This window comes from Panthera onca, chromosome E1, assembly GCF_046562875.1.
Source record: "Panthera onca isolate mPanOnc1 chromosome E1, mPanOnc1 haplotype 2, whole genome shotgun sequence".
NCBI classification, from domain to species: domain Eukaryota; kingdom Metazoa; phylum Chordata; class Mammalia; order Carnivora; family Felidae; genus Panthera; species Panthera onca.
Genome location: NC_138352.1, coordinates 23,294,126 through 23,306,926, shown reverse-complemented (window position 1 = coordinate 23,306,926; position 12,801 = coordinate 23,294,126). Strand labels below are relative to the sequence as shown.

The window sequence follows — 12,801 nt, the reverse complement described above, 5'->3', positions numbered from 1 at the left end:
CTCCAGCTCCGTTCTCCGAGGGGAGGTGGCTTTCGGGGCGGGGCTCAGGGACCTCAGGCTGTGGGGACAGACCACCCCCCCCCCCCCCCCCCCCCCCCGTCGGCCCCAGGACAGCTGCTCACCTCCCGGTACGTCCTTACTGCGGGCACTGAAAGATCATGCCTTCTGGGAGCCGATCAGGAAGACTGTGCCCGAGGAAACCGGGCTCCGCATGCGGAACTCAGGGCCTCTGCGGGCCCCAAGCCCAGGCGGTTCCTCAGAGCCGGTAGCTAGGTGCACACGGGAGGTGGTGGACCCAGGGGGTGGCCGGGAGGCGGGGCAGAACCAAGGCCCTGGGGGTGCTCCGCCCCCCCCTCGCCGCCCTTAGCCAGCTTCCTTTCTGGCCCCACACAGCCTTGCCTTCAACCTGGGCCTGGAGGACAGGGACGTGTCCTAGAAGGGGTGGCCCTGGGCCAGCCTCCGGGGTGGGGGAGGGAGGGAGGGGCTCTTTAGGGTATTTTTTGAAACCAACATTCAGCCCAAGGACAGACAGACATTCGGACATACAAACATGGAAGCTCTGGGACAAACGTCCTTCTGTTTGTCACCCCGCCCCCCAAACTGTCCTCAAAGCGTCCTTCCAATCCGTCTTCATCCTACTGAGAGGGGGCCCCAGGCTCAGCTCCCCCTGCCCCCGGGGATGCCTCCTGGCCCCCGCCTGGGACGTCTACCCTGCAGCCTTCTGTCCAGATTCGAAGCCTGTCCTGTCACTTTGCGGGTGTGGCTGTGGAATCACAGGCTGGCTGCTGACCCGACTGTTCCCTGAGAGCCCGGAGGGAAGGCAGCCCACTGGCCGGGGGCAGGAAGTGGGGGTGGGGTGGGGTGGGGACAGGAGCCCCCACCGACTGCCGGGGAGGGGAGACAGCCTCAGAAGCATCTGTTAGGAGACCCGGGGCGGGGGAGGAGGAGGGCCCAGGACACCCTCGGGCTGTGCCTGTCCCCAGTCTCCACAGGACCAAGGGCCTGGCAGCTTCCACGGAGGGCTGGCCCCCAGGGGGAGAGCCGCCCCTTCTTACTGAGACCAGAACAGCGGCTTTCCTCGCTTTTACTTTTGAGCATCTAGTCCCTGTGGGCAGAGGAGACCGGGCACAAACCGGGGGGAATGCTCCCCAAACCCTGAGTTAGGAAGGACCCGGCCGGCCGCAGACACTGGGGCGAACAAGCCCAGGCTGAACCCACCGCGGCGGATTCTTCGGGCCTCGCCGGCTGCGTTGGCCCAGAGGACAAGTTAGAGCCCGCGTGGGAAAGTGGGGGTCCAACAGGGGGACCTCACGGCCACGGGGACCCCGTCCCGCAGCACTGGGCGGGACCCTCACGGGACACCCGCCAGAGCCAAGGCCCACGCTGTCACGCCTGCACTCGTAAACCACAGGGAAGAGGGCGCCCGGTGCCTGGGGGTGGGGGTGGGGGTGGGGGCGGAGAAGGTGGCGGGAGCGGCTAAGCCTGCTTGCGGACTTCCTCCCCGGGACCCAGCGCGAAGCCAGCCAGACCCCACGAGGCCAGCGGTCCCCCGAAAGCCAGAGGGGCTCGCGGGCGTCCCCGAGGCCGGGGAGGGCGCGGAGTGGAGCTGCCATGCGGGCGGGTCGGAGCCACATGCAGAGCCGGGTGCGCCGTGGCCCCGGGGGCCGCTTACCCTGAAATCCCCCTCACGCGCATCCGCAACCGCGGCCCTCCCGTCACACGGCTGCAGGAACACAACGACAGGATTCGGAGAGAGGAATAAACACGATGAGACAAGAACGGGACAAAAAACTACGCCGAGCAGGACAGTCCGTCGGGCCGCGCCCCAAGTGTCACGGAGGAGGCCCGTGCGGACGGACAGGACGACAGCGTGCTGCAAAGAACACGGACACGCCACGGCGTGGGGCCGCCCCTCAGAGCCTTCCACTGCCCACGTTCGGCCCCCGAATTTGTCCTCTGATGGTGTCACCACCCGTCCGTCTCTGTCCAGGGGCAGCCCAAGCTCCTTCCGCTGCTTCCGGCATCAACGACGCCACCCCGCGTCCCTTCCCTGGGGTGGCTGGAGGAGCGGCCCCTCGGGCCGACTCGGGGTGACCTCGAGCTCCTGGGGTCACCCGGGCCCCCTCCCCTATGGAGGCATCACCGCCGTCAACTACCAGCAGGAGGCGGCACTCACCGTCGATTTTCGGGGAGGGATTTCCTGTATTTTTTACAAGCCTCGCGCAGCCGTCAGCGGCTGTACCTCGGACCTTAATCACACCCCAAAATAAAGCCAAACCACCAGAGGCTGCTCCCGCAACGTTCCAATCTCCCGACCCGCCCCAACCGCTCGGATCAGACAAGCCAAGGGCGCTGGACCCCGCAGCCTCGCCCTCCCTGGTGACCCAGGTGGAAAAAACCTCGCTCTTGGGGGGGGGGGGGGGGAGGGGAAATGGGTAAAACTACCATCCCCGTCGGAAGTCGCAGGGGACCTGAGACCTAGGACCCCTGACGCGTGCAGGTACAGTGTGTGGACGCGGTAGGGGCACAGGTCACGTGTACTTGGGTGTGGTGTGTACGCATGTGTAGGCCTCTGGTACGTAACGTGGACGCGGACGTTGGGCATGTGTTTGCGTCTGCGCAGGGTCCGCGTGCTGTGCGCGTGAATCCGGATATGTGCACGCACACCCCAAGCCGCCTCGGCTTCTGCTCCTTGGGACGACACAGGCGAGACACGCCCGGGCCCCGCCGCCCGGCCAGACGCGGCCCAGCGCCCTGCCTGCCTCCCTGACCGAGGAAAACGCTCGAAGGACTTGGGCGGCCGCCACAAAGAGCCCCTAACGTCACGTGGTCGAGCGCGCCTGGGGAGACGTTTCAAAAATACCCTCTTTCTCCAACCCACAAACGGGTTCTGCTGAATGCGGCATTCGTGATGTCGCGCTCTTACGTTTTCTCTGTTGGGGTGGGGGGCGGGGATAGCTCCATCTTTAATTTTTAAACTTCAAGCAAAACTAGGTGGAGCGGTTGTGGGCCCGTCCGACAAGCACCTCAAAGAGCCGGGATGGCGGGGCGGGAAGACGCATCTTTCCTGAAACCGACCCTCCCCTGAGCGTGGCTGGAAACGCATTTTTCCAATGAGGCTGATTTCCTTAAGAGCGAAAAACCGCCTCTGGATCTCGGCCTCTGTTCTCAAGATCGGGGCCTGCAACTGCGCCTGCACGCGGGCTCTAGCCGAGGCAAGCGGCCAGTACACTCACCTGCGCTTACGCGCCAGCTGGTCTGGATCCCGGTCCGGCCCCCCCCCCCTCCCCTGAAGCCCCATCCCGAGGACTCGGTGCTCAGCCCCCAGGTTCCGAGCGGAATCCGGAATCGGAACCCCGTGCCGGCAGGGGTTCCACGGGGAGAAATGCCATCGGGAGCGCTTCCCGCGGGACAACCCGGATCCACTGACCTCGTGGCGCCGGGAGGATGGGGGGGTGGGCTCCCCGGGCCCCAGCGCAGCTTGTCGAAGGACAGTGGCGCCAGTGACCCCGTCCACCGGGCACAGCCAGCTGAGCGCGCGGAAAAGCATGCGGGCGCCGCGGCTCGGTTACCTGTAGACATGCTCTCCCCGGGGGCCACGCCATCCAGCACGGGGTGCTCCGTGGACTGCGGACTCGGGGCCGGCAGGCTGACCGTGGGAGGCTGAGGGGGCGGCAGCGTGGGTCTCTGTCGGGGCTTGGGGGTGGGCCGAGACTTGGCCGCGGCGCTCGTGAAGCCGGAGGGGGAGGCCAGGGCAGGGGCCGCGGCGGCCGGGGAGAGCTGGCCGGAGGCCAGGGAGTACCCCTGAGGGTAACTCAGTCCGTAGGGCGAGGGGGTGCTCGGGGGCGTGGGGGACAGGCTGAGCGGGGACGGCTGGCCGGCAGGCTGGTCAGCCACGGCCCCCGGCTGGCCGAAGGGGACCTTGGGCGGGATGGGTGCCAGCTTCTTGGAAACTGGAAGAGAGAAAACGCAAGAACACACACGCGCGAGGTTGTGACGCGTGCCCGTTGTCGGCCCAGCCTCGCCACCCCCTGCCCCACGCTCCCCCCGCCCTCGCCACCCTGCGCGCAGCCGGTACAGCTTTTAGAGATCACCCAGAACCGCAAGCTTTCGTGCCTTCCCATCTGCGCTAGTCTCTCCTCCCCCGCCCTGGATCCCCGCCGTGACGCACACGCGGCCCCAGCCAAGGCCGAGAGCGCGCTGCCCACGCACGGCCAGTGGCCGGCTCCCCAGCGTCCTCTCGTGGCTTCCGAGAGGTGACAGGTGTCCAAAGTGCACTGGGAAGGGGGAGTCTGCGACACGGGGTCCGACAAGGACGATCAGAGCTCACTTGGAGACACGGGGGACCCTGGAGCTGGGCAGGGGGCCGGGGGCGAGCGTCTGGGGACTTTTGGCTGAACCTGCCCACTGGCTCCTGGCTCCTGGCAGAGCGACCGATGCCCCGGGTCCTCCGGCCGCAGAAGCCCAGCGTCTCTCTCGCCTTCTCTGTCCTTTCCCGGTCCTTCCTCGGAACCCTGTCTACTCGCCTCCGACGTGGTTTTCTCTGAGAATTGTACCCTCTGGGCAAAGACCACCCAGGCATACTGCCCCAACCCCTCTTTTTCTTTACTTGACCCTGCTATGGGATGGCAGATCCTTTACAAATTACAGATGAACCGGTAAGAAGGACAAAATCCAGCACTTGGATGACCCCGCTGCTGTGCAGACGTTTTGAGAAAGCGATCACTAACTAACGTGGCAGAACCAGGTGAGGGCTGCGGGGGGGCAGCGCTGATTCCAGAAGAAACTGCCTTTTAGATGCTCCAGGAGGCACCGAGGACTCTTCTCCCTACCCCCCGCTTCCCACCCCCCACCTTGGAACCAAATCTATTCTAATGGGCTCCCCGGGCTCCGCCGGGGTGCGGAGTGGACAGGGACAGTCTCACCAACCTGGGGTCAGGTCCCTACCTCGTCTTACCCACTGCAGTTTATTTCAACCTCCTCCACACAACGGGCAGGGCAGTCTATCCCGCACAGGGTTGTAGTGGTTACACAGCATCATTCATGGAGAGCAGCAACCAGGACCCGTAACAAAACCACTGCTCAGCCGGACAGCCCCCGCGAGGACAGCCGGGGCTCGCGACAGCGGAGTGGCTGCTGCTGGACCGACTCGGGGTGGGTGGCGAGCGGAGACCCTAGGCACCGAGGCTCGAACACAAGCTGGGGGGAGGGGAGTGCCAGGTGACGGCACCATGTCTGTGATGACACTGACCACTCCTTGGTGGCGACGGGACTGGGCCATGACATAAAGCTGGAGGCACGGTGTGAAAAGACGAAGGGGGCTTAAAAACACACAAAAAAGCTTGGGGCGCCGGGGTGGCTCAGCGGGTTGAGTGTCTGACTCTTGGTTTCGGCTCAGGTCACAATCTCACGGTTCGTGAGTTCAAAGCCCCACATCGGGCTCTGTGCTGACAACACAGAGCCTGCTTGGGATTCTCTCTCGCCCTCTCTCTCTGTCCCTCCCCTGCTCATACTCCGTCTCTCTCTCAAAAATAAACTTCAAAAACATTTTTTAAAAAATTAAAAAAAAAAAACAAAAAAGGTTAGGACAAGTACACATTCCGTGCTGCTCCCCATTTATGAAATGTCCCCACAGAGCAGCTTGTTAGCTTCCGGAAAGTCATTCCAGAGAGAATAACTGGGCCTTTTACAGTACGCTCCACGGAAGATTCTGGGTTGGGCGGCTCACGGGTCCGCCTTCCCAAACAGAAACACGGAAGGTCAGGACTTCTGTGGAAACAGTCCCGATTCCCTCGGGAACCTTCCAGAAACAATCTGTGGAACCTTCCAGAAACGATCCCAGGGGTAGGCAGTCGTGCGCCAGTGTCTCTGGGCTCCTGCCGAAGACGCCACATAGCATCTTAAATGATGGCGGTAGGGCCCGGAAGGGTCCTTGAAGACCCGTGCCATCCTGGGCAATGACGTCTACACAGAGGTCTTAGTGTACGAGAACCGACGACCCGGGTACACTGTTCAAATGAGTCGAAGAAGGAACACATACGAAGTGGGCCCTCTCAGAGCTGGTTAACTTCCAAAAGCTCTCACGCCCGGCCCAGGGACGTCTCGCTAAGTCCGCGGTTTCTCAATATCCACGCCCGCCGAGGGACACGAGCGTCCAGGCAGTGTCCCAGGCCCGAGGCCCACGCGAAGGGTGGCGGTGACGTACCTTTCCGAAGAGTGTGAGGGCTCTGGTCTGGGGGCGGCTGGCTGGGGCTGGCGCCTGGCGGGGCCCCTGGCTGGGTCCCCGTACAGGGCGTCCCCTGGCTGGAGCCTGGACTTCCTTTCTGCCCAGATCCGGGAGAAAGCTCCTTGCTTTTCGAAGCGCTGGAAAAGAAGCACACAGGGTAAGAAAGCCCCCGAACTCGGGCAGGTGCAGCGTCTGCCTGTGGGTCGCAGTCCCGCGTGCTCCTCCGGGCCAGCTCCGGTCTGCCCCACGCCCTTCATAATGCTTTCAGAGATACTCCCGGAGGCCACTGTCCCTTCCTGGGCTCTGGGGGCCCGGGTGCTGCTCCCATCTCCACATCCGTGGCCCCCACTGCCAGCCCCCTCTCCACGCCTGTGCCCTCTGTCCACCAGGAGGCCGTGAGCATCCCCACTCTATCCTGTGACCAACACGGGGGTTCTTGGACACCCTGACATGGGAACACCTAGCTGCTCGTGGTGTTTCTGTGTCCACGGCAAAGCAGGGCCAAGAGGGCTTCCTTGGGTCACTGTGTGACATGGGGGCTCCCCGCGGGGCCTTGTGGCCGTGGCTCTCCACTGATTTCCCTGACCTCCACCACAGCCCCAAGCCGAGTAGGGCTTCTGGAACCCATCCTGGGGACGAGCGAGTCCCAGCAGGTGGGAGGGCTAACACAGTCCTCGGCTGTGCTTCCAAATGTGGCCAGCTCAAGTCCCAGGCCCCCCCGGCTTAGGCGGCGTAAGGGCCAATGGCAGCGAGGGCCTCTGACGTCCCCTGAATTGACAAAGGGACACCTGGGTCACCGTGTCCCAAAGGGGATTCATCCTTCACTGCTGGCTTTCCGCCAGGCATGGTCCTAAGCATCAAGTGCATGTTAAGAGACACCCTACTCCACGCCACAGAATGGGGACAGCAGATATACGGCCGGCTCATCACTCCGCCCCATCCCCCACTACACCCTCCAAGACAGACATTCCTAGTTGATCTCCAGATGTCCCCTCTGCTGGGGTTCCCCACGCGGTGCTCCAGGAGACCCTGGCAAACCAGGGTTTAAGCTACCTGCCAGCCGTACAGGAAACCGCCTGGACTCTGATGCCCCCGGGGAGGGTGTGGGGATGGGAACCTCAGTCCTTCACCCTGGCCACCTCTTCCCCACGACGAGACAGAGCCTAAATCTATCTCGAGGCCCCAACTATGAGAGCTACAGATATGGCACCCCTTCCCACCGGGGTTCGGTGAGAAGGGCTGGGAGGCAGGGGCCGGGCCTGGGAGAGCAAACGCCAACGTACAACCGGTTTTCCCCGCGTGAAGGAGTGAAGGGAGCACCACGTCCAAGGCCGTGGTAAACTCTCCCCCTTCTCGGGGGGGAGTTTCAAACCACACGTGGGTAAGTCCCCTCTCCGCCCCCCAAAAAAGCCATTTCATCCAGAGGGTCTGGAAGGGCAACTCCTTTCTCTGTGCTGTTAACAAAAACAATGAAACCCTCGAGCGCCCTTGGCTCACTCGGGTGAGGCGAGACTCTCTCTTTTCTTCTTCCTCAGACCCAACGTCACCAGACACCCAGGTATTCAGGCCAAGTATCTATCCATCCTTCCTTCCACCTCTACCGCCGTTAAAACAGTAAAAGAAAACACAAAAGCAGCAAAGAATCTGCTTCTTGTGGGATTCCAGACTCTTCTTCCTTACGATTGGTAAGACACCTGCCCATGGAGTGTAGGGACCAAGCAGCTCACACGTCTTTGCCCCGCCCAGCTGATGCACCCCCCCCCCCCCCCCCCGCCCCGAAACAAGTCTTTACCTACTTACTAGCCTTGCTGGCTTCTCTCCAGCACAGGTGCAGCTGACCCAGTGGGGAGAGGTGGGGTGTAAGCTGGTTACTAGGGGCGCTACATGGAGAAGGCGCAGGGAAGGGCCCGCTCAAGGACACGTTAGTTCTGGGGACACAGGACTCAGCGAGCTGGGGCGCAAAGGGGGCGGGAAGCAGAGTCTGGGGTCAGAGTTAATGCCAAGCAGATGAGCGGGAGGCCGAAGCTGAGCCTGGCTGGAGAGAGCCGCCAGGCCTGGAGGTTTGGGGGGGGGGGGGGGTGTGCTGGGGAGGGGGGTGCACGGAGAGGCTCGAGCAAGCCAGAGGGAGGAGGGAAGGGCCTGACATCCTGGGGAGGCAGCTGGGGGGGGGGGGGTGGTGCGTAACAGGAATCTGGCAACCGGAGGCAACATCATCTGAGCTGCAAATGTCCACAACACAGAAAAAAACAAAAACAAAAACAAAAACACCAATGCAACACCCGTCTGTACTGGAAAGAATCCATGTGGGGGAGAGAAGAAGAGAGGTAGGAGACAAACAGAAACGCTGGTGCCCAAAGGAAAGCGACAGCTGGTTACCCCGAGAGAAAGGGGCGGTACGATGTATGGCTGTAGAGAGAGGAGAATGGCCTCTTGGTTACTCTGATCCAGCGGGTAATGTCCCCTGCCCGTGAGCGACTCTCAAGGCCACCCCTCTGTGACATTCCGGGACATCTTCAGAGGCTGGGGGAATCCACCTTTGAGGGGCATTTCCTAGAAATGTTGTTTCTACACCAAACGGCGTTTAGCACCAAGTGTTGGTTCAGGCTCAGTTGGTTAAGTGCCCGACTCTCGGTTTCAGCTTGGGTCATGATCTCGTGGTTCGTGGGTTTGAGCCCCACATCGGGCTCCATGCTGATAGTGCAGAGCCTGCTTAGGATTCTTTCTCCCTCTCTGCTCCTTCCCTGGTTGCTCTCTCTCTCTCTCCCTCTCTCAAAACAAATAAAATGAAATAAAATGAAATAAAATGAAATAAAATGAAATAAAATGAAATAGAGTAAAATAAAATAAAATAAAATAAATAAAAGTTTGGCTTCCCGAAGTCTCCAACAAAATTTTTCCAGCAGCAGCAGCCATGGGGGAACGCTGCGTCCCCTAACAGAACGCAGAGGCATCTGATTTTTCCCAGAACACATGGAAACACCCAGCAAAGCAGTCTTGTGCCATTCCCACTTCTAGGATACCCCTTTCAAGGAAGGGCCAGATGAGGAAGGGCCAAAGTCTCTCTCCCCTGTGACCCCGGAGTGGCCGTCGCTGGGACGGGACTGCCTGAAGAGCACCGATCACACGTTTCCTCCTTGGATGGACACAGTCCTCCATAAATGCTCACTGCACTGGCGGCGCCCTGAGCTGGTCTGCTTTCTCCCCCCCTGGAAAGAGCGGAAGCTCCACCCGGCAGCAGGCTGCAGGGGCCACCAGGCCCAGGGAGGCCACCTGACTTCCTCTCCAACTTCCCCGATCTGCGCCCAGGAAACTAGGCAGTGAGAACGGCGCAGAGGAGAGAAAGGGAGAAATCCTGAAACTCCGTATTTCGAAACCGGAAGTATTTACAGCCCAGGAAGCAAGCGGACAGGAGAGCGGGAAGCTTCGATCTCTCACGGATTTTAAGAGCTGCCACCTTAGCCGGCTGCTGGCGGAGGGAGTGGGGGAGGGGGAGGGAGTGCTATTCTTGGGAAGCCTGGGCTCGGTCTGAAAATCCGCGGAGCCGGGAATCAGCAGGTGCCGGCGTGACGCGCGAAGCCAAACACGAAGGCTCAGGCACGGGGAAAGTGACAGCAGCCGGAGGGCCCCCCAGAGCAGGTGCAGCGACCCCCGCCCCGCGCAGGCGCGCAGCCAGCCCGGCCCCCCACCCCCCCCTCCCCCGGCTTACCTGGTGCGCTCCACCCCGGGCTGGAGCCCCAAGCCCGACGGCGAAAGCGAGGGGGCCGCCACCGCCGCCGCCACCGCGGGGCCGTCCGGGGGCTGCTCCGGGAGTGGCGAAGGCAGAGGCGCGGCAGCCAGCTCGGCGGGCGGCGCGGGGGGCTGCATGGTGGGCGGGGCGCAGGACGCCTTCCTGCCGGCCGAGGAGCCTCTTCGGGCCACCCAGGACGTGTCCATGACCCGCACGCCCATGCTGGCGAGGGACACAAAGACAGCCGCTTAGCCGCGCGTGACGGGGGTGGGGCTCCCTCCCCCGCGCGGCGGACACATTCAAGCACGTCCGCCGGGAGAACAGCAGCGAAGCCTTAGCGACCCTCCTGGGCGCCCCGGGGAAGCGAGGCCGGGCCGCCGCCGCGCCCCCTGCCGGAGGCTCCGGGGTCCCCCAGCCGCGCGCACCGGCGGCCCCCGGCGCTTCCACCCTCTGCCAAAGCCAGCTGGCCTTAGATCTGCGTGTGGACTCCAAAGCTGTCCCCCAGAGCAGAATGCAGCCTCTCTGGGGGGCACTCGCTCCCCCCACCCCCCCACGAGTGAGAGATGGAGATGAGAAGGGCAGGGAGCAGCATCGCACTAGAACATGGCACTGACCAGCAGGACACATCTAAACGTCCGTCCTTCCTTTTGTCACTTGGGGTCTAGAGCACAGGCCCGAGTCCGGACTCCCGCACTGGCCCCAGGACCCTGGCCCGGCTGCAACCCCTACAGGCCCCAGCCGCTCGTCTCTGCCGCAGGGAAGGGGCTGATCGTGCCTATTGGTCACTCCGGGTTCCGATTCGCTTTTAACCACCGAGCCACAGCTTCCATTAAAGCCGGCCAAGCACCCAAACACGGCACATTCACCCTCTCGCGGAGCTCACTAAGGCATGGCTTGCTTTGTTTTCAGAGATTGAACGTGACCTCATGGCTACCCGCGAATACCGTACCTTTGGATTTTCCTAAGGCTGCAGGGACAGAAACATACAGATATTAGTGTCAAAAAAACTATGCCTTCCTTTGGACACACAGGTTGCCGGGGTCGGGGTCTGAGAGTGGGGCCTTTACGGTGCTGTGAAATGGTTTCAACTGACTTGCCCTCTCTCGTTCGAGCGACTCTTCTGATTGGGCCAAGGTTGTATCCTACCAAGGTCACAGGTGAATAGAGAATCTGGAGGGCTGATATCGGTGTGGGTAGGAGTGCGGGTTGTGGGGAGAGGGTGTCATAAGGGAGAAGAAAGAAATCAGTGGAAATTGCCATCTGCCGGCTTCCAAGTTACATGATTTAGAAGGCTATTCATTCTGGGGCGCCTGGGTGGCTCAGTCGGTTAAGCGTCTGACTCTTGATTTTGGCTCAGGTCATGATCTCACTGTTCGTGAGTCGAGCCTCCATTGGGCTCTGCGCAGACAGCTCGGAGCCTGCTTGGGATTCTCTCTCTTCCTCTCTCTCTGCCCCTCCCCCACTCACGCTTTCTCTCTCCCCAAATAAACGTTAAAAGAAAAAAAAGTTTTAGAAGGCTGTAAGTTCTTTCCGTCGCCCTAGGAGGTAACTGGTACCATGGTGTGAAGTCAAGACTTTCGCCGTCTAAGCCAAGACCTGATTATTTCCAGTACCAGGGAGACGCAAACATTTGTGCGACGAGAAAACCTTCCAGCCTCCGTGTCTGCCGTGTATCTGCACAGTGGGGTGTGGGTATGGGGGTGATCTCGTGCTTACTCTGACCCACCCGGGTCAGAAGCACAGACCTATTACCGTGAATTCTGTCCACCCCGAAAGGGCTTTTAGATACGAGCACCAACATCAAACAAACAAACAAACAAAAGGCTCAAGTTCCTAGACTGGTTGCTGCAGGTAGGATTTAGGTTCCTTGAAGGAAACGTGCCTCAGGATGGAGCAGGGTCAGTAAAAGCAGAGCACACACGAGGATGGGGACAGCTTCCTGACACTCGTCCCTCCATAAGATCCCCGGAGGTCTTTTCACGTCCCGTGTCATGGTTACTATTTCTCATCTCCCGTGGAGGGCACCTGGGGGATTAGGGGGCTGGATGCCTGGGTCTTTTTCCAGGACCTACTAGCTTTCAAGTCATATTGGGTCTGAGGAACCCCCCCCCCCCCCCCCCCCCAGTAAATAAGCACCTTCTCCAGGAGCTCCAGAATCGCTCCTGGAGGCCACTCGAAACTCTAGGACAAGGTCCAGCTGCATACCCTGGTGTTTAAAGGGGACTGCAGGGGAGAATCATTAGGCTCCAGAAATTATCAGGATGAAAAGGGCAAAAGGCTTAGTCTCAGCAGAGGAAGGGAAATGACAGGGCTTAGCTGTGGTGGTAGGTGAGGGTGATCCTTTACTTAGAAGGATCTTTCCAGGGGCCCGTGGGTGGCTCAGTTAAATGGATGACTTCGGCTCAAGTCACGATCTCAAGGTTTGTGGGTTCGAGTCCCGCGTCGAGCTGTCAGCAACAGAGCCTGGAGCCTGCTTCAGATTCTGTCTCCCTCTCTCTCTCTGCCCCTCCCCTGCTCATGCTCTGTCTCTCTCTCAAAAACAAACATTAAAAAAAAAAAAGATCTTTCCAATTTAGGGGAGGGGGGTGCAGCAGGGCGGGGCATGGGCTTCAGGATCAGGGCTCCTGGGGGATGCCTTCTATTTCCAGGGACATCTTCCCGCATCGGCAACCTCCGATACCAGGCTCCCTGGTGATCTGGTTTACCAAGTGCAACGGGCTTTAGGGTCTGAATCCCAGCTTTTCTCATTACCGTGTGATATGGGTGAGTTACTTAACGTGTCATGTCCTCTGCTCATTCTCTGTAAAATGGGAGTGATAATGACCCTCCCCCCTCCTCCTCAGGGTCG

The 12,801-nt window shown here is 61.0% G+C and overlaps 1 protein-coding gene across 4 annotated transcripts in view; it reads right to left on the bottom strand.

Annotated features, from left to right (window-relative positions):
• The window catches only part of ARHGAP44 (Rho GTPase activating protein 44), a 181,846-nt gene that overhangs the window by 1,672 nt on the left and 167,373 nt on the right, over positions 1–12,801 (bottom strand). The window contains exons 17-22 of one of the 4 annotated variants that reach the window (XR_013552095.2): positions 10,903–10,920; positions 9,933–10,175; positions 6,206–6,363; positions 3,573–3,953; positions 1,673–1,723; positions 123–185 (exon numbers count right to left, since the gene is read on the bottom strand). Coding sequence is in view for 3 of the 4 variants with exons in the window: in XM_078437736.2 (XP_078293862.1) it covers positions 1,716–1,723; positions 3,573–3,953; positions 6,206–6,363; positions 9,933–10,175; positions 10,903–10,920 (808 nt within the window). In the remaining variant the exon portion in view is untranslated. The remainder of the gene's footprint in view (positions 1–122; positions 186–1,672; positions 1,724–3,572; positions 3,954–6,205; positions 6,364–9,932; positions 10,176–10,902; positions 10,921–12,801) is intronic. The other 3 variants (XM_078437736.2, XM_078437734.2, XM_078437735.2) reach the window with 3 other exon arrangements.